General features: G+C 37.5%; 2 protein-coding genes and 1 pseudogene across 2 annotated transcripts; 2 read left to right on the top strand and 1 right to left on the bottom strand.

The window, feature by feature from the left end:
- Positions 1–688: 688 nt before the first annotated feature.
- LOC143568876 (floral homeotic protein APETALA 2-like) lies at positions 689–2,935 on the top strand. The gene is made up of 9 exons (XM_077054916.1): positions 689–1,080; positions 1,472–1,497; positions 1,592–1,622; positions 1,701–1,788; positions 1,879–2,024; positions 2,177–2,221; positions 2,339–2,442; positions 2,515–2,645; positions 2,736–2,935. Exons 1-9 carry the CDS (start codon positions 689–691, stop codon positions 2,856–2,858), a joined length of 1,086 nt encoding a protein of 361 aa, XP_076911031.1. The 3' UTR covers positions 2,859–2,935.
- Positions 2,936–5,083: 2,148 nt separating this feature from the next.
- LOC143568877 (spliceosome-associated protein 130 A) lies at positions 5,084–10,286 on the bottom strand. Its single transcript, XM_077054917.1, has 4 exons — positions 7,210–10,286; positions 5,979–6,470; positions 5,761–5,901; positions 5,084–5,395 (listed from the first exon to the last, which is right to left on the bottom strand). Exons 1-3 carry the CDS (start codon positions 10,216–10,218, stop codon positions 5,764–5,766), a joined length of 3,639 nt encoding a protein of 1,212 aa, XP_076911032.1. The 5' UTR covers positions 10,219–10,286; the 3' UTR covers positions 5,084–5,395; positions 5,761–5,763.
- Positions 10,287–12,195: 1,909 nt separating this feature from the next.
- On the top strand, positions 12,196–13,853 carry LOC143568864 (dirigent protein 24 pseudogene; annotated as a pseudogene).
- The last annotated feature ends 4,370 nt before the right edge of the window (positions 13,854–18,223 follow it).

Raw genomic sequence — 18,223 nt, 5'->3', positions numbered from 1 at the left:
AGATTAAAATAAAAAAAGTATAAAGTTGAGTTAAAAGTGGGCAAACATGAAGTGTCAAAGTTGTAAGTAGTTGTTGAATTACAAAATTTGAGTAAAGTTGTGGTACCATAATTGTAATTATATTTGTTAAAACTAAATGAATGTAGGTTAATTATGTTGAAAAGACTACTTTACCCCTTTGTGTGCTTGTACCATATGCATTAAAACTTGTAAATTACTTAAAAACTTGTGTCTTAATTTACTCCCGTTTGATGCATTATATACGGTAAAGATAAAAAATAAAATAAAAGCAAGAAAGTCCAAAGCAAGCTTTTGTTTTTGCTAACATCAACAATAACCAAAACGCTGTCGTTTTCCTATATATATCAGCATCATTATTATTATTATTTCTCCCTCATTCGAAAAACCACCAATACCAATCTCTCATTGACTAACCCTAGCTACCTCTAACCTCTGTTTATCGTTACAACTTACACACACTTAAATGTGCTGTTCGTGTGTGTAAAAAGTTTGTTAGTTTTCCAGTATAACAGAAATAATAATATCTTCTTCTGTGTAATTAGATCTCAACCGTTTTTCTCTTTCACACACTCATTTCACCTTCCACTATGTCTTTCATTCTCATTCGATCCATAACTATTAAACATATATAGCTCACCTAGCTTCTAATAATAATAATATTGAAGATATGTTAGATCTTAATATCGATGTAGCAGTGTTATCTGTTAATAATAATGATGATATGAATGTTATGGAAGATCGTCATTCCGGTACGTCAGTTTCATCAGACGTGATAACCGTCGATGATGACGATGAGTTATCGTATGCTGCAAGTAATATCGGTTTAATTACGCGCCAGTTTTTTCCAGTTGAGATTGATCATTTAGAGAAGTTAGCCTCTCATCGATCAGTCTCATCGTCATCGCCGTTAGTTGAATCACACTGGTTGAATTTGAAGGTTCCGGATCACCCGGTGCAGCAGCAGCAGAAGAAGAGTCGACGTGGACCGAGGTCTCGTAGCTCGCAGTATCGCGGTGTCACGTTTTATCGTCGCACCGGACGCTGGGAGTCACATATCTGGTATAAATTATAATTAGAATGCTGCTGTCTAATCAAATTATTATTATTATTATTATTATTATTATTATTATTATTATTATGTGCTTATTCACTTGTACGGTACGATTCATTAATGCGTATGCGCGTCGGTTATTAATGTTTGCTATTAGATTGACAATGTTTTGAATGTGTATATTGCTGAATTGGTTTGTGTTTATAATTGTTATTATTCTGTCTAATCAAATTATTATTATTATTATTATTATTATTATTATTATTATTATGTGCTTAATCACTTGTACAGTATGATTCGTTAATGCGTATGTGCGTCGTTTATTAATGTTTGCTATTAGATTGACAATGTTTTGAATGTGTCAATTGTTGAATAGTTTTGTGTTTTTTTTTTGTTCAGGGACTGTGGGAAACAAGTCTATTTAGGTAAGTAGTGTTTATTATATTTATTCCATTATTGTTCAAACATACAGTTCTATATTTAGTATATTAAGTTATTAACAATATTAAGTGATTACAGGTGGATTTGATACTGCTCTTGCTGCAGCTAGGTATCTGATAATAATTTGTACCTTTAACATATTCTGCCTGTTAATGTGGTTTTGACTTATTGAGTGGTTGTAATTCAGGGCTTACGACCGGGCTGCAATCAAGTTTCGTGGAATCGATGCTGATATTAATTTTCATGTGAAAGAATATGAGGAAGATATGGCGCAGGTGGGTTGAGAATATCATGATATATATTATACTTTGTGTCTGATTGACCAACAACTTATTGATCAATGCACGGTTATTGTCCCGCAACAGGCAAAGAATCTATCAAAAGAGGAATTCATTCATATATTGCGTAGGCAGAGCACCGGATTCTCGAGAGGGACTTCGAAATATCGAGGTGTGACTCTTCATAAATGTGGAAGATGGGAGGCGCGTATGGGTCAGCTTTTGGGGAAAAAGTAAGAAGCCTGTTTCTTACTTTCGTGATCTTGAATTCTTTGATTAGATGAAATAAATGCTTAGTTAATGTAGCTGTAGTTTACTGTTTATCTATGATAATTGTGATTAGGACAGTTTTTTTATCTACAAGGTTACAATGATTGGTTTGCAGGTATGTTTATCTTGGATTATTCGACAATGAAGTAGAAGCTGCAAGGTTGTTGACTTGTTGTAAATTTATGTAATCATTGAAAGTTAGTTCGTTTAAACTTAAAATGTCTTTTAAGTATCATCCAACTCATGTATCTGCAATTTGTGTTTTTGTTAAATTCAGGGCTTATGACAAAGCTGCTATCAAATGTAATGGTAGAGAAGCTGTGACCAACTTTGAGCCGAGCATCTATGGGGCGGATAGAAGTTTGGGAGTCATGAATCAAGGTACCGATTGTGTTTAAAAGTTATTTTGTTTTTGTTTTCTGTTGATCTCTGATTTAAGTTTATTGTTTTCAGTAATTGGTGATAATCTTGATCTCAACCTCTCGGTTTCTTCCACGAATGAGAATCGAAAGGGGAAAGATAATGTTCAGGATGTGAATATATGTTTTGGAAATTTTGAATTACCTTCTGAGAAAAGAGTTAAGGTATGCGATGGTGTTTGGTTTTAGCATGATGCAGTTTCTTGAAATCTTTTGTTTACATCTTATAGCTTGTTTCTTGTTTGTGAATTCAAGGTGCAGGGTCGACCTCAAGGTAGTATTGGTGGACAAACGGTTGTATCTGATCGCTATCCCGTGTGGGCTAACATGTATTCTAGTTTTGCAACAAATTTTGAGGTAATTATTCTCAGATTATGAGATCCATGATCCATCTACATGAGACCGGTACAGGCTGCAAGATTAAAAAAAAAAACAAGTTTTCAATTTGGTTCGTGGTTCTATTTCTCAAACATCACGGTACATTGGGATTTTGCGAATTATAAACCCGACCAAGTGTGGGAATGAATCTGTAATGAACCAAAACTGGTTTGTAACCTGCTGCCTAGAGGTGTACAAAAAAACCGGTTCTAACCTGAACCGTAGGATTAAAGCCGGGTTGTAACTCTATGGTTTGAAACCGGTCAAACCGAGTCGTTGACTTTCTTCAACCTGGTTTTGACTTTTGTTGGCCTAAACAATAATTGGTCCCAACCCGAACCGGTTTGGGAATAAAACTGTTTTTGTACACCTCTAGTTGTGCCAACGTATAGGGATGCTTAAAATTTGGTTCAACTGATTTTGACAAAAATTGTAGGCAATACTGCCAATTACGATTTAGAAAAATGGCAAAACAAACCGGTCAGGTTGGTTGGGTTAGCCAAGACCAATGAAAACGGTTCTGTTTGGCAGTTTTAACTAGTATTTATAACTTTTCTAATAAATTTTTAGTTAGAACTAAATTGATAAAAAAAAAACTGCCGATACGGTTTACACAACTGGTTCCAAGTTCGAAACCGAAACCGAAACATATGAACCTCAAAAACTAACCAATGTAGTTTAATTTGTTGTATCAGGAGGTAGCAAAGCAAATGGGTCAACAAGTGTCATTGCTTCACCAGCAGCAAACAACTCAGCATGGCAAAGGCAAATGCAAATGATGAGAAGCCAGGGTGTCACTTTTCCCGTTCCAGTTTCTTATAATACAGCAGCAGCAACAGCAGCATCATCAGGATTCTACACTAATAATCATATTGGTTAAACCTCACTCGCTACCACCCGCCATTTCCGCTTTTGTTTTGTGTGCATAAACTACTATACAAAATAAGTTTGATATTGGTCTTTTCAAAGTTGTTGGTATGAAAGATATGTCATTTAGTAGTTGGTTTTCATGTATTTATGTCCTCATCAAACGAGTTCATGCAACGAGATGAAAAGGTTAACCGTCAACAACCCGTTTGTTGTTGATTTGCCTCCGCTACCCGATGTAGCATGATCTATATTGCTGCTTAGATTCCCAATGATGGTGGAGTGTTTGATCCAATCCTTTTATTATTTCCTGAATAAATATAAAAAAAAAGCATATAATGGCTTAAGTAACTGTACTTAAGGAGAGATGGAATGCAAAGAGGTTGGTTACCTGATCTGGAGGCAACAGCCACGTTCGTTAACACTTGGCCAAGTTAAAACACTTATTAAGTTTCACATTTTGACAACTCGAGACTCTCAACAGTCGTACTGAAGTCTAACACAAAAACATTTTAAACTTAAAGCTAGAATGACTAAAATAAACTCTCAAAGTACATTAGTTTGTATAAGTTTGTCTATAGATCATTACGAACACTTATCTGAACCATCACTAAAGGGACATCTAAAATTAAGCAATACTTAACCAACGCGACGTCCCCTTAGGCCTTGGGTACCTCTAAAATTAAGCATACTCTTGATTTTGGTATATGTTCTCTTAGGCCTTGGGTACCTCAAATATAACTTTATTAGTGGTTGGCTCAACTATGTAAATGAGTAAAGTTCGGGTTCGGGCTTTGGGCTATGACCCAACTTGTCTAGTTTGACGGTTCTACTACAAGACCATGGATCACACATTACAAGAGATTGAATAGAACTCAGTTCTTAACTTCTTATCCGTTTCTACTCTTAACAAAGTGAATTTGGTGAGACTTGATTGTCTGATTTTTTGTAATTAGGTGACACTTGTTTAGGTGCTAATGTGCTATATTTGCTAAATTGATTGGGTGGTAATTTGGTGAGATCTAATTTCTTGAAACTCATTAAAATTTGGAGAAAATAATTTATTTCGCTTTAGGCCTATAAGTGAGAAACCGTCCAAGACTTGCAACCTGCGAACTTGTTTACGACTCTCACACTCGTAGATAACCCAGCATACCCCCATTGAGTTGCTAACCTGTTTGACGAGTAAGAAAACAATGACTTACAGGGTTTACTAGTCAGGAAAAAAAATTTCACGTGAATAAATGTTCAAGTTCTGCCACTATCCCAACACAACAGTCACCTCTAGGTAATATTTTGAGGGTGTTGACGCCTTGATTGAAATTGACAACAATTACTCGAACTCTATGAAATACAGCAGAATTTACTTGAAACAAATGCCAATCACTAATGTTAGAAACAAACCTACCAACATGTTTCATAAAAGTAATTCAAGCAGATGCAAGTTAAAAACAACCTTGATTCATAACAAGTAAAAACTACTACAAACTCCAAAACACAGGACGAAAAATCTCAAAACAATCGAGTAAAACTCCATTAAGAAATCTTCATAATTACAACAATAGAAGAGTTGAATGTCTAGTGCAATGAAACCTCAATCGTCTAAACCTCTTTCAAGTTCCGTTAGTTAAACCATGCTTTTGCTTGAACCCATCTAGCCTTAGCATCATCTGCATGCATCAAAAACCCCATAATCAGCTGTAATAATATAACGCCCTGAATAATAATTAAAAAATAATAACAAGACAACTAGCTCTAGAAACAAGCTTATTTTAGACTCAAGCTCAATTAAGCTCGACTCAATTCGAGCTTCTAGAAAACACGATCTCGAGAAGCTCACGAGAGACTTGTCTCATTTACACCCCTACGTAAAACGGTCAAAAAAGACAATCAATATTTGTAAAAAAATGACACACATGTACCAATAACAGGACATTAAGTCATAAAGTAGCATGGTAGAATACTAGAATACAAGCACATATGATAACATATGATCCAAATAGTCCTCAACCAAATATGTAATTATGTATTTTACCTTTTAAACAATTTTGTTTCTAACATCTTCCAGTTTCTTGAGAATCTCTGCTGGAGTTCTATCCAACTCATCCGCAATTTTCCTCTGCTGGTCCAACGACAACGTCGGGTACTGTTCGCAAAGGTCCCCATCAATCACATCCTGCATAAACAAACCAATATTAGTATATCACACGCTCATCAAACTTTAAAAACAGTTATAAAACTTGATAAAACTACCTTAACAGGAAAGTAAGCAGATCTAAACGCCATATGATCTCTCCCACACAAAGGCGGATGTTCTTGCCTCATATGCATCTCCAAATGTGAAAAGAAGTCCACGTCATCACGCGAGCTGAATGCCAATAACGCCCCTAAACTACCCATCACAGTTCCATACATCACACACTCAGTGCCACCTGGAATTAAAGATGCTTTTTGCATACATGTGACAACATCACCGACATGAAACTGAACAATTTCTTCAACCTTATTTGGTGCACCGTTTAGCTTCCCTTGTTCCCATTTAATCTTTCCACCAGTTGGATCTTCCTCGATTTCGTCTGATACGTCTTGTGGTAATCGAACAAAGTAAATGTTTCCAAATTTGTCAGCTCCTGCCATGGTGTCGAAGTCCACATGGTATGCTGATGTCAACCATCTTGGAACTGAGTCGTCAGCAAATATGTATAGCTGGTTTTCGTCCCGTCTGTACTTGCAGTAGTGAAACGACTATAAAAAAACAAAAAAACACATTAGTAAGAAACTGAACCGATTTAATATAACTTTCAAATTTTGTATTTTTAATGATAAATAATTTTATAAGAATATAATGAACAGTGTAACCAAAATAATTTAGGCCCAATCAATTAATCGTTAACAAACAAAAAAATTAGGCGAAAAATCATTAGTTTCAGTCAACTATTTTTTGACCCAAATTTTTCAAGCCCGAATAGCAAGACCGTAAATACCGAGATGAACGTTTTCAAAAACTCAAAAACCAAACCGTGACCAGGAAAACCGACGTAACCAAACAGAAATAACTGAATTTAATAAAAAACAGGACTGTAATTTTGTGTTTTAAACCAATTTTTTCAGTTCAGTTCTGGCTTTGCTATCAACCAAAACCGAACCACAGAAACCGGTTTTCTAGTAATTTATAAAAAAAAATAAAGGTGTAGCCCTAAAATTTTAGGTCCAAATATGTAAAATAATCATTACACACACACAAAAAAAGAGCCCAAATTAATTATTTTGGACCATTTTTACTCAGAATTTTCAAGCTTAAATGGTAAAACCAAAAAAACTTGAAACCGAACCAATTTTAAAAAACAAAAAAAAAATTAAAGTTAAATGGTTTTCAAAAATCCAAAAACCAAATTTTCAGTTGAGCCTAAAACCAACCCTTGCACATTTGCACGCCCATAGAATATGTTTATAACATGAATAATTTAATATTAAAAAAACATACCTCTTGAATGTCTCCAACATAAATTCGATCGCGATACGTATGAATGGAATTAATTGTATTCGGAAACAGCTTATTCTCACACTTTCTGAGCAATTTTTTTTTCCCCAAATCATAAAGCCGAAGAACTGACCCGATTCCCGCAAGCAATCTCCCCTGAAACTGGCATAGCGCAAGCGGGACCCCATCAACTGGAGTTTTATGCAGAAGCTCAAGCGACCTCCCATCTTTAACAAACCGATAAATATGAATATATCCAGCTGTCAAAGATCTTTTGGGCCAAAACTGAAGACCCTTCGCAGTACCCACAGCTAAAAGTGTGCCATACTCTTTATCATGAAAGTTCACAGTACATATACTAAACGCAGCCTCGTTGTCTTGAAGCTCTAAAAGACAAGTTGTCTCGGTTGACTTTGGGTCAAGGACCCGAATGCAAGAAACCCATTTGTCCGATTCGGCTTTAGGGTACCCGTATTGTTCATCGGATAACGGGTCATCTTTATCTTCATCGTCACCACCATTTTCTATCTCCATTTTACCATTTTCTCCCTGACCAGCAGCCTCAAAACACTCTTTTTTCGCACTTTCACGTAACTCAGCCGGAAATGCACCCTGATCGCTTTCAATCGTTACCAAAAGTTTCTTTTTTGGATGAAACACAAACTTTCTTGGAGTGTATCTTAATGGGATAGCGGTTTCGTTAAACGTTTCACCCAATCTTTCAATTGTAAAAACTCTTAATGCGTCACCAGCAACCGCTACCACACCTTCAGCACACTGGTCAGATGAAAACGAGGCTGCGTATTCAAGTGTTTCGTATGAAAGTGGCGTTAAAAGAAAGTGACCCTGGTGAACATACCCCAACCATGGTCTACTAGACAAGCAAAGCATGGCTCTTCTTCCACGAACCAGAATTGAAAACAATTTGGGAGCACGAAGCCCTAGAAACCGAGACCGCGCATCTGAAAGCTGGCCTGTGATCATGTCGACAACAGTCCTGAAAAGCACCCCACTTTGAAGACCCGCGTTTAAAAACAAGCTAGCCGGATGGTCCGCACCGTCTTCACCACCAACAGAAGCTTGAACCTCAAGAAAGAGAAGTGATTCGGGAGGTGAAGAGACACTTTGCAGGCTAAGAACCTGCAGACAGTCATCAGGGTCCAAAGAAAATATTCGAATGGTCTTATCATAGGAACCAACAGCTAGAAAACGAGATCTTTGTCTTCCTTCAGGTACAGGTGCAATATCCAAACATGCCACGTCACCGGACATTTCGGTTTTTTCAACTTCCATCAACTGTCCAGTCATATCCACCTCAAAGTATATAAGCTCTCCTCCGCTTAATGCAACCACCACCTGAAGTCGGTTATAACCGACTTTAACGATAGTTCGTTTTCCAGATGTTCTCCACTCATTAACACGGCCGTCTTCGCGTATATGTCTAATACCACTCGGATGAACTTGCATTAAAGAATCATCACCTATTAATGAAACAGCAAGTGAAGGTGTGGTATCAAGAAACCCACTGTCACTAACTTCCTCAACAGTTTCTCCAATAGAGAGAACGAGAGTCGCATTTGCAAAAGAAACAACGATAAATGCATCGAATTCGTCATTAACGTTCTTTTTAACCGTCCAAACCGCACTTGGAACACCAGGAAGCTGTGAAACGGCCATTTCACTGATGGCGAGTCCCGGTCTTAGAATTCTAAGAGACGAACGAGGTCCTCGGCCACAAAGTGTAAAGATTTGAGGCGTTTCTTCTTCAAAATGATTCACAACTTTCATGTCCATAATGGGCATCAAGCACTCCAATTGGTCAATTCTAACAAGATTCTTCAGCCCACGAGGCTTGAAAAACACTGGCTGAAACCCTTCATCAGTTTCCATTAACGTAGCTGATGATGACTCCACATCAGGATCAGCTCCTATAGCTTGAAACTGATACAAACCGTGGTTCCCAAACTCAGAAGCAGCAAACAGGAAACCAGACTTCATAACACACATGGCAGACGTAACCGGCAGGGTATCAAAATACTTGATTCTCAGCTCTGTAACACGCTCGTTATCATGCTCAAGCGTGACTTTAAACACATCACCATACTCAGTCTGCAACAGAAAGAAAAACATAGACTTCTGTTTATGCACACTAGCCGAAACAATAAGCACCCCACGCTCGGCAGGTAAATCCGCCCTCCTGGGAATCACCGCCCGAACATCCGGATGCCCCTGATTCTTATAAATAACAAAATTCTCCGCACAAACAAGCACACCACTCGGCCCATCCCCGCCACCAGGAACCGTCACCAACATATTCGCCCCATTATCCACCTGCTCCGACCACTTCCTCGACACATGATTAAGCCCCAAATCCAACTCATAAAACGTAAGCTGCTTCTGCGCCTCGCTTGCCGCCTGCCCCGTCGGATCCTGATCCGCCTCCGAATAATCCAACTCAATCGCCGCAAATATCGGATTATCAAAACCACAGTCCACACCAGCAATGGAATACGTAATAGTATGCGACTTATGCGCCTCCAACGGAGACGAAATCGTTAACCTAGCAGCGGTATCCCTATTCAACACATAAACAAGCTTCTGCTTCTCGCAAGCACCGATCATAACCGCACGGCCTTTAGGATCGACAGCTAAATACTGGCCAGGGACAATCCTACGGCTACCGGACTTACCGAACGTCTCCTTATGGACTTGAACAAAGACATTCTTCTCCTTATTATAGTCTAGAATAATAATCCTACCGGAATCGGAACCGACGACGATATAATCCTTTTGAGCACCGGTTAACCTAAACTGAGCTAGAGATCTAATGGCACCGAATACATCTACTGATAAAATGGTTTGGATCTTACCGTTTTCGTCGGGTCGGAGGAGTTCGAGGACTTTGCCGCGTGCGACGACGAGTTCCTGAGACTTGTTGCCGCCGGAGAAGCTGCCGTTGATGGCGCATACGATGCCGGTGGCTTGCTGGAGTGTGAGATTGTACAGATACATGGTGAGCTAAAACCCTAGAATGAGGAATTATTAGGGCTTATATTATTGGAGGGCTTCTTGTGCCGGTGTCGTGGACACTAGGCTAAATATAACTTATGAGCCTCTCGTTAACTCACTCCGGTTTATTTTTTTATAGTATTAATCTAGTCGGTTTATATTGGTCGGTATATCCTTTTAAAACGACAACTTTTTTTTTGTGTTCCTTGGAGAGTTTCGTTACCTCGCTCCGGTCTAGATATGAGCGTTTAGGTAATTTGGTACTGATTTGGTATCATCGGTACCGAATTGATACTAAGTTTTGAATTTTCGGTCAGTACCGGTGTTTTTCAAATTTTGCACGAAATACCGATACCAATCCGAACATCTACTATCGGTACCAGTACCAAATATCTTCGAATTTTGGGATCGGGTTTTTCGGGATTAGTACCGGCTTGTCGTTACTCTGGTCAGACTATGTTGTCTAAACCGGACTCACGCTGTCTTCATAGTTTGGCTTGGTTGTTCCAAGATGAAACCATATTGTTGGTTGCCAATTGGCAATCGTTATGTCGTCACAAAGCATAATTCTATAAAGTAACACAAGGTGAAACGAGTATGAAAAAACATTTGTTTTACTTTGGTTTTGTTTGTAATACAGTTTTATTGAACGTTAAACCATATTGTCGATTGCTACTTGACAATCGTTATGTCGTCACAAAAGCATAATTCTCAGAAGTAACACAAGGTGGGATGAATATGAAAAAAAATTGTTTTACTTTGGTTTTGTCTGTAATACAGTTTTATAGAACTGGTAATTATGTTTGGTGGTTAATAAAATCTTCTTTGAACGTAAAAAAAAACAGTGTACAATACAATGAGATGTAAATGGATGTATTGTAAAACAAGCCTAATCTATTTCTTATGTATAACCATGAAAGTATTCCCAATCTATCCACTAAATTTATGTGACGAGAGTTTGTAAATTATATGGTGAGCTTTTAAGTGGTTATGAGTGTAAATTATAGAGTGAAGTGAAAGCATTCCAAACACGACTCGTTTAACTAATTTATCAAAAAAGAAATTAAAAACAAAATTAATATAATTAGACTCGGTATAGTAAATGAGTAATATGAATATTTTTTTAATTATTAATAAATCTTAAAAATGAATTGAAAATTACAAGTGTATCTTCAGAAAAATGAAAACCGTATAAAAACACATATTAAAATATAATTATAAAAGGTTTCTTTAAATAGTTAAACAACTTAACGGGTTATATTAGTCGACTTGAACCCGACCTATTTTTTTAAACGGGTAGTGTTAGTTGACCCAAAACTTGTGTTTTTTGTCTTTTCTTTTATATCGGGTTTGGGTCGTGTCAACAACTGTCGCCCATAGTGAAATACATTCATCTATAAATAATGATGAAAATGGTAAGTTGTGATGTATTTATACATCATCGATATCCGTAAGTTGCGAGACTAACGATGGTTTGTTTCTTGATCAATCGAAAATGCTTTGGGCTCCAATTCTTTATAGTGACTATTTGGATCAGCGGTGTGGTCACTTCTTCATATTCCAATTTCAAATACATATTTATGTTGTGGGATAGGAGCAATTCACATCAATGAATTTTTTTTAATGATACAATATGCGTGGTGCTAGGAGGGCAAAAAGGAGAAGGAAAGGGGTGTTATAACACATTCAATAGTGGCGGTCTCAAAGCGTTTTCCTTCTTATTTATTTGTGAAAAACCGCAACAAAAGGTTGAGTATAGAATGGGATTTATGGTGCAAATTTTATTTTGTTAACTTTCCATTGTAAGTGTGTTGGTCGTAGTAATATAGCTTGTGTTAGGTATTTCTCTTTGTACTTCTTGTTCGAGGTCTCTTTTATAATTTATAAAATTTAGCCTTTCAAAAAGTAAAAAAATATATGATAAATGATAATTTCTAACCTTTTGAATTGTTACTAGATCTTGAAATTATTTGATGTTTAGTTGAATATCAAGTATTCAAGTCGGATTATTTATTTGAGTTCAAAAACGGGTTTTGGGTTAAAGGAATTTCACTAAATACATTTTAATCATCCATCGTAATAAGGATCCAATGCCTAAATATAAAAAATAAAACAAGGCATAATCTACTATGCCTAACTTTGCATAGTATATACAAAAATCATGTTGTCTCCTCTTTCCGATGAAACAAAACAAAGCAATTTTGTGAGTTGTTCAAATACGCCAAATATGCAAATTTTAAGGTAGTTGTTTAACCAAACCACCCCACACCAAACAACTCCATCCATCTCATCAACTCCATATTAGATCATCACTATATATGCTCATACGTGCAACAACACTCCCATTCATCATCAACAACATTACCTGCCAACTAAATACAACACCCGAATCCGCAACATGATCAAATCATCATCATCATCCACATCTACTATTCTCAAAGCCGCAATTTGCGTCTTTTTGCTAGCCATTTCTCTAGAATGTTTGAATGCAACTCGCGTCTTGCTAGATACAACAAGTGGTGCGACGCCTCTGGCCCCGTTGCCTACCAACGAGCCCGACACAAGTGGTCCAGTAGACGAGAATGACACCCCTGTGGAAGATTCAACACCTACCCCTGTCGAAGATTCAACACCTACGCTACCAAGTGGTCAAATTCCTGCCACTGTAGCACCTGCCCCAGTAGTGGGTCCCGTCACTACTAAAGTAGCACCTACTGCTGGAACAACCCCAGTGGCCACCCCAGTCAGTGTCACACCAACTGGAGGGTCAAGTGCCACACCGACTGGAGGGTCAGGTGCTACTAGTGGTGGGCTTAATGGAGAACACCCGACTTTAAGTTTCTTTATGCATGATGTTCTAGGAGGATCTCATGCTACAAGTAGGGTTGTTACCGGAATCGTAGCGACTTCAAGCGCTAACGCAGTACCATTCTCGACACCAAACAGCCAAGTGTTTCCCGTCACTGGCGGGGTCCCGTTAAACAACATTAACGGCATAGTGAACAACAATAACCTCCCATTCTTAGCCGGTTTCAACGGTAACAACCCGAACAACCCCAATTCCAACACCATTCTCCAAAACACCGGGAACAACAACGTTATCAACGGTGGGAAAAACCTACCATTCGTTGCAGCCGGTCAACTTCCCGCGGGCATAACACTCCAACAACTCATGTTTGGGTCAATCACGGTTATTGACAATGAACTAACCGAAGGGCACGAGCTAGGTACGGGCGTGCTTGGCCAAGGACAAGGTTTCTACCTTTCGAGCTCGTTGGATGGGAGTAGTCACAAATTTGCACTCACAACATTATTTCATGGTAGTGATCACGAAGTTGATGATACTATTAGCTTTTTTGGGGTCCATAGGACCGCATCTGAGATATCGCATATCGCAGTGATTGGTGGGACCGGGAAGTATGAGGAGGCTAAAGGATATGCAACCATTGAGAGTCTACCTCAAGTGGATCAACACACCACGGATGGTGTTGAGACCATTGTTCATGTTAATGTGTACCTCACGACACCATAGACCGTGACATTATCTTAAGTTTGTGTGATGTGATTTAGCTTTGTGGTTGTAGTACTTTCTGCATTATTTGATGTACTTTGGAGTGGTTTATAATCAAAAGGTGTTACTTATTATTCTGATCTAGAAACCTTATAATTATATGAGTTATTTAGAAGCTGGGCTTCCAAACTAAAACTATTCCAATCTCAAAACATAAGAAAACTTGCTTAGAGAATCAACAACCTGTTGCTCTATTATCTGCGATTGTAATATTGTATTGTAATCATTTGTTTTTGAGCGATCCAAATCAAAGCCCGTTTAAACAAAAATCTCAAACTGCTTAGTTCCATACTTCGATGTGCGTTCCGACCCTGCTAACACTACAAGCATTATACCTTCGATCGAGTTAGAGTTGCGAATTGCGGATTAGCATAAGTTGACGCTAGAAGCCTAGAACTTCTCAGTTCTAAATAAATAAACAACCCATATTTGGGCCCTCTTAGTTTGTTATTACTTACTAGCAATGTTTGTTGTGATTTTTTTTTGTATTTGGGCTCTCACTATTATTAGGCCCTACTAGGTTGTTATTAATGGGCTTAGAAAAGGCCTGTGAGATTATTTATTTATTTATTTATTATTGTTTTAAATTATATGCACGAGAGTGTATAACGTTTTTCGAAAATTTTGGGCCCTGTCGAGATGAGCCCTAGGCGTTGACGCTTTATCTTGAGGTCATTGACGAAGCTTACTTACGGCCCGTGGTGGCCCGTCCCCTGTTTTTTTTTTCATAGTAGTTAAATTTACTCGTTTTCGCCATAAATTTTGTATACGTAGTGTAATTTTGTATATGTCGTGTAATTTAGCCGTTTTCGGTCAAAAATTTGAGCCCGGCCCCACTTATTTGTGAAGCTTTGTACACATTTCGAGTCCCCCCCCCGGTATCTTAGTCCAAGCTTCACCACTGCTTGAGGCCTGCCATGGACCGAACTCATTGCAGATGTTCTAGGTGGTAATAGCCTAAGGAAGGACCGTTCAGTTCGTGTAATTTTCTTAATCATTATCAATTTCCATCTTCACCAAATTATGTTTATGGTACATGTTTTTACCTTTGAGACGAACGAACACTGTTCATTTATTAATCTTTGACTGCTCTTCATCTTGTTAAGTTGTTTTCATGATGACTTCATAGACTGATTTGTAGTTCACATGTGAACTGTAACATCCTAAATTTTCGCATTTAATAAGAAAGTCGTGTTTGGTTATTGGGTCTAAATAATTAACTAGTATTAATAGATCATGGACTTGGACTAATTAAGATGGATTAAAGGGAATGGGTCTTAGGTCCATGGGCTTTAAGGGATATAAATATCCCCTAAGCCACCTAAAACCCTGATCCTCATTCCACTCTTCCATATTGCCTACACACTCCAAAACACACACCCTACACCTTACATACGGCCGTGAGAGAGAGACGGGATTCGAGTCCAAAGATCAAGCCAACCATTATTGAATCTTCACTATACGAGCTAGATACAATATAAGCAAGCAAAACGCGACCACACCGATCGCATAAAGGTATGTTTTGATCCTAAACTTTACGTTTTTATAAACGTTTAGTCTTGAAACTTAGAACGAGTATAGATCGGATATAAATGAAAGGTAAAGTTGCGAACTTGATGCTAAAACGAACTCGTTAGACCTGCAAACATGTGCGACTTGTGTAAAATGAACCCTAGATCTAGTATTAAACGTTTAAGCCTTAAAGTTTCATGCTTTATGCTGTTACGGGTCAAGTTTTATCCCAAAATGAACATGAGAATGTTTACGGGTTTGGTTAAACTCGCATTCAAGGATTTCGCGATGAAACGATTATGATTAAGGGGTTTTAGAGCGAACAGTAACCACTGCTGAGCAACTTCGCCTTCAACCTAAGTTCGCCAATGTTAACTTCGCTGAACAGTAAGTTCGCCAATGTTAAATTCGCTTAATATTAAGTTCGTCAAAAGTTAAGTTCGCTGAGAAATAAATTAAAATCCTAGTGAAAAATGTGTTAAGACAGTTACTGTAAATAAAATGTGTTAAGACAGCTCGACCCAAGCCAGGGGCTGCCGCCCCTTGGGCCCTGCTAGGGGCTGCCGCCCCTAAAACCCTGCTGCCAGGGGCGCTGCCCCCGGACCCCCGTTCGTTGTGGGTAATAACTAAGACTAGAAAGATGATATGAGTAGTGATAGTTAAATTGATACGTGTAATTATTATACAGCCAGCCATGCACAACTGAAGAAAGGGATTACCATTAACGGTGAACGTAACCGCATACAGGTGAGTTTCTAGCCCCATTTTCTTTGTTATGTTTTCGGGGCTGTGTGCATACTCGATTTGATTAGTTAATACACTTACCTTAAGTGATAAGTGTATGCCTTATATGACATATGTATAAATGAATGCTTGACGATGCATGAATGACCTTCGGGTATTGCATGTACCGTCAAGGGATAGTTTAGAGTTATGATTGATATATATATATATATATATATGCATATGATATATAGATGATGTATGTACGTATGGAATGCATAATTATGAAAGTAGAGAAAGGTATAGGAGGTATGGTTAGAAAGGGAACGGACCCTAATAATATCCGCGAATGTAGGGTACGGACCCTAATAATATCCGCGAATGTAGGGAACAGACCCTAATAATATCCGCGAATGTAGGGAACAGACCCTAATAATATCTGCGAATGTTCTAGGACGAGGTATATGTATTTGTATATGTATAAAAGGAAAGAAAAGAAGGTATGATAGTATGAACGTATGAGGGAAGGTAAAGGACTATGTATGTATATGTACTTTTGGGTATGTGTATATGAGTGTGTAAGGACGTATTGTATGTTACTTGATTAACTAGAACTCACTCAGTGTAGCTGACTTTTAGTATGCACGCAGGTGAGTAGAATGAGGCAGTTTGCATGAGGGGGAGCACATGGCATGATCTTGAAGAAACTGGCATCTCGAGAAATGTTATGTTATTTTAAAGACAAAGTTTTATGTTTAAATAATTTGAATGCTCGATAAGACAAGAATTATGTTTATGGGATGTAATGATTTGGATGTTTTTAATGTTCCGCGAATGTTTTAATTAACTCTGATATTTAGAACTGCGTCTATGAGTAAATCCAACGCCCAAATGTGAGGCACCGGTAACGGGGCCTTACATGAACATGCTTTTTGTTAATAAGGTATTAAAAAGTGCATGTATCTTAATTTGGGCACGATATATATGCTGTAAACCAGTTTCTTTTCATATTGATTTATTTGATTCCATATTCTCTTAGCCTTAGGAAGGTGCATTGTATTTTTCTTTTTTTATCATATGCATGCATTGTATAGGAGCATCATCACCTTCCACATTGATATCCTAGTACAGTAGTACACATATATTTCGCTTTAATGTAAGTTTCAATATTTGTTTCCAATAACGAAATTTAATCATGTGAGATATGAAATGTGGTGGGCTATCTACCTCACTAATCCACATGTTTTGTTCAAGCCATGGCTACAATTTGTTAAAACTCATATATATTTCGATCAACATCTTCTACTTTAAGAACTTATTCTATACTAACCAAAGAAACTTATAAAGGGTGTATAATTTGTATTTTTCATTTTAGTTAAAGTTTTTAAAAATAATTCTTGTAAATACTACTATGCACACACACATAAATTGAACTATTGAAGTGCAAAAAAAGGGGGGAAAAGATGAAACCTAATGTATATTGGTTTGTGCTAACGTTAAAGAATTTACTTGCTTTGATCTTCAACTGAGTTTTTCTTAGCTATGTATATATGACGTATCCCTAAATGAAAGAGATTATCAATCATAACGTATCCCTAATTTGATAGAAATCATGACTATTCGTCTCTTCAAGTGTGCAACTTCTAAGAAAAAATAATGAATTTTTATTAACGCTCACCTTTTTACATAAAGAAATTTTAAACATAAATAATATTTGAATATACGCACATATACATATATATATACTTTATACATACATACATACATATAAAAAAGATGAGTGTACGTATAATGTATAACACACTATTTTTTTTTTCAAAAAAGTGCATGTTAAAGAACGAGAAAGGGGGGTTAATTTGTTTTTGAGAATGTGAACTGTGAATTGTGAAGTGGTCAATCATGAGACGGTTGTTGACCGACAGCCTTCAAGCAGGATGATTTGGAGGGGTCATAACATCCTCTCTAATACTTCAGTGGAACACTTCTAATGCGAAGCCAAGTGTCCACTATTTGTCACCAAAATAAACCATAATATATCTCATCTTATTTTTCGAATATGGACAAGAAGTGAATTGTTGTAGAACTTGCTAGACGCTTGCCAAATGGCGTGGTAGAGACTAGCGATTGACCGAATTAGAATATATGTTTATACGGACCAAAAGTGTGAAGTTTTGTAAAACTTACTTGGTTGACACATGTCTC

This window comes from Bidens hawaiensis, unplaced genomic scaffold, assembly GCF_021521415.1.
Source record: "Bidens hawaiensis isolate Kalapana, Puna unplaced genomic scaffold, B.hawaiensis_p1.1 tig00024239_1, whole genome shotgun sequence".
Lineage (NCBI taxonomy): Eukaryota > Viridiplantae > Streptophyta > Magnoliopsida > Asterales > Asteraceae > Bidens > Bidens hawaiensis.
The sequence above is the reverse complement of the archived record's forward strand: the minus strand, read 5'-3'. Positions and strand labels throughout refer to the sequence as shown.

Bases quoted from the DNA above. Each gene is read 5' to 3' on its own strand.
- LOC143568877 (XM_077054917.1), bottom strand. From the start codon at position 10,218: ATGTATCTGTACAATCTCACACTCCAGCAAGCCACCGGCATCGTATGC. The intron at 6,471-7,209 runs GTATGTTTTTTT...GTTTTTTTATAG, and splicing joins ATGTTGGAGACATTCAAGAG to TCGTTTCACTACTGCAAGTA. The intron at 5,902-5,978 runs GTAGTTTTATCA...TTGTTTATGCAG, and splicing joins CTGCTTACTTTCCTGTTAAG to GATGTGATTGATGGGGACCT.
- LOC143568876 (XM_077054916.1), top strand. From the start codon at position 689: ATGTTAGATCTTAATATCGATGTAGCAGTGTTATCTGTTAATAATAAT. The intron at 1,081-1,471 runs GTATAAATTATA...TTTTTTGTTCAG, and splicing joins CGCTGGGAGTCACATATCTG to GGACTGTGGGAAACAAGTCT. The intron at 2,443-2,514 runs GTACCGATTGTG...TATTGTTTTCAG, and splicing joins TTTGGGAGTCATGAATCAAG to TAATTGGTGATAATCTTGAT.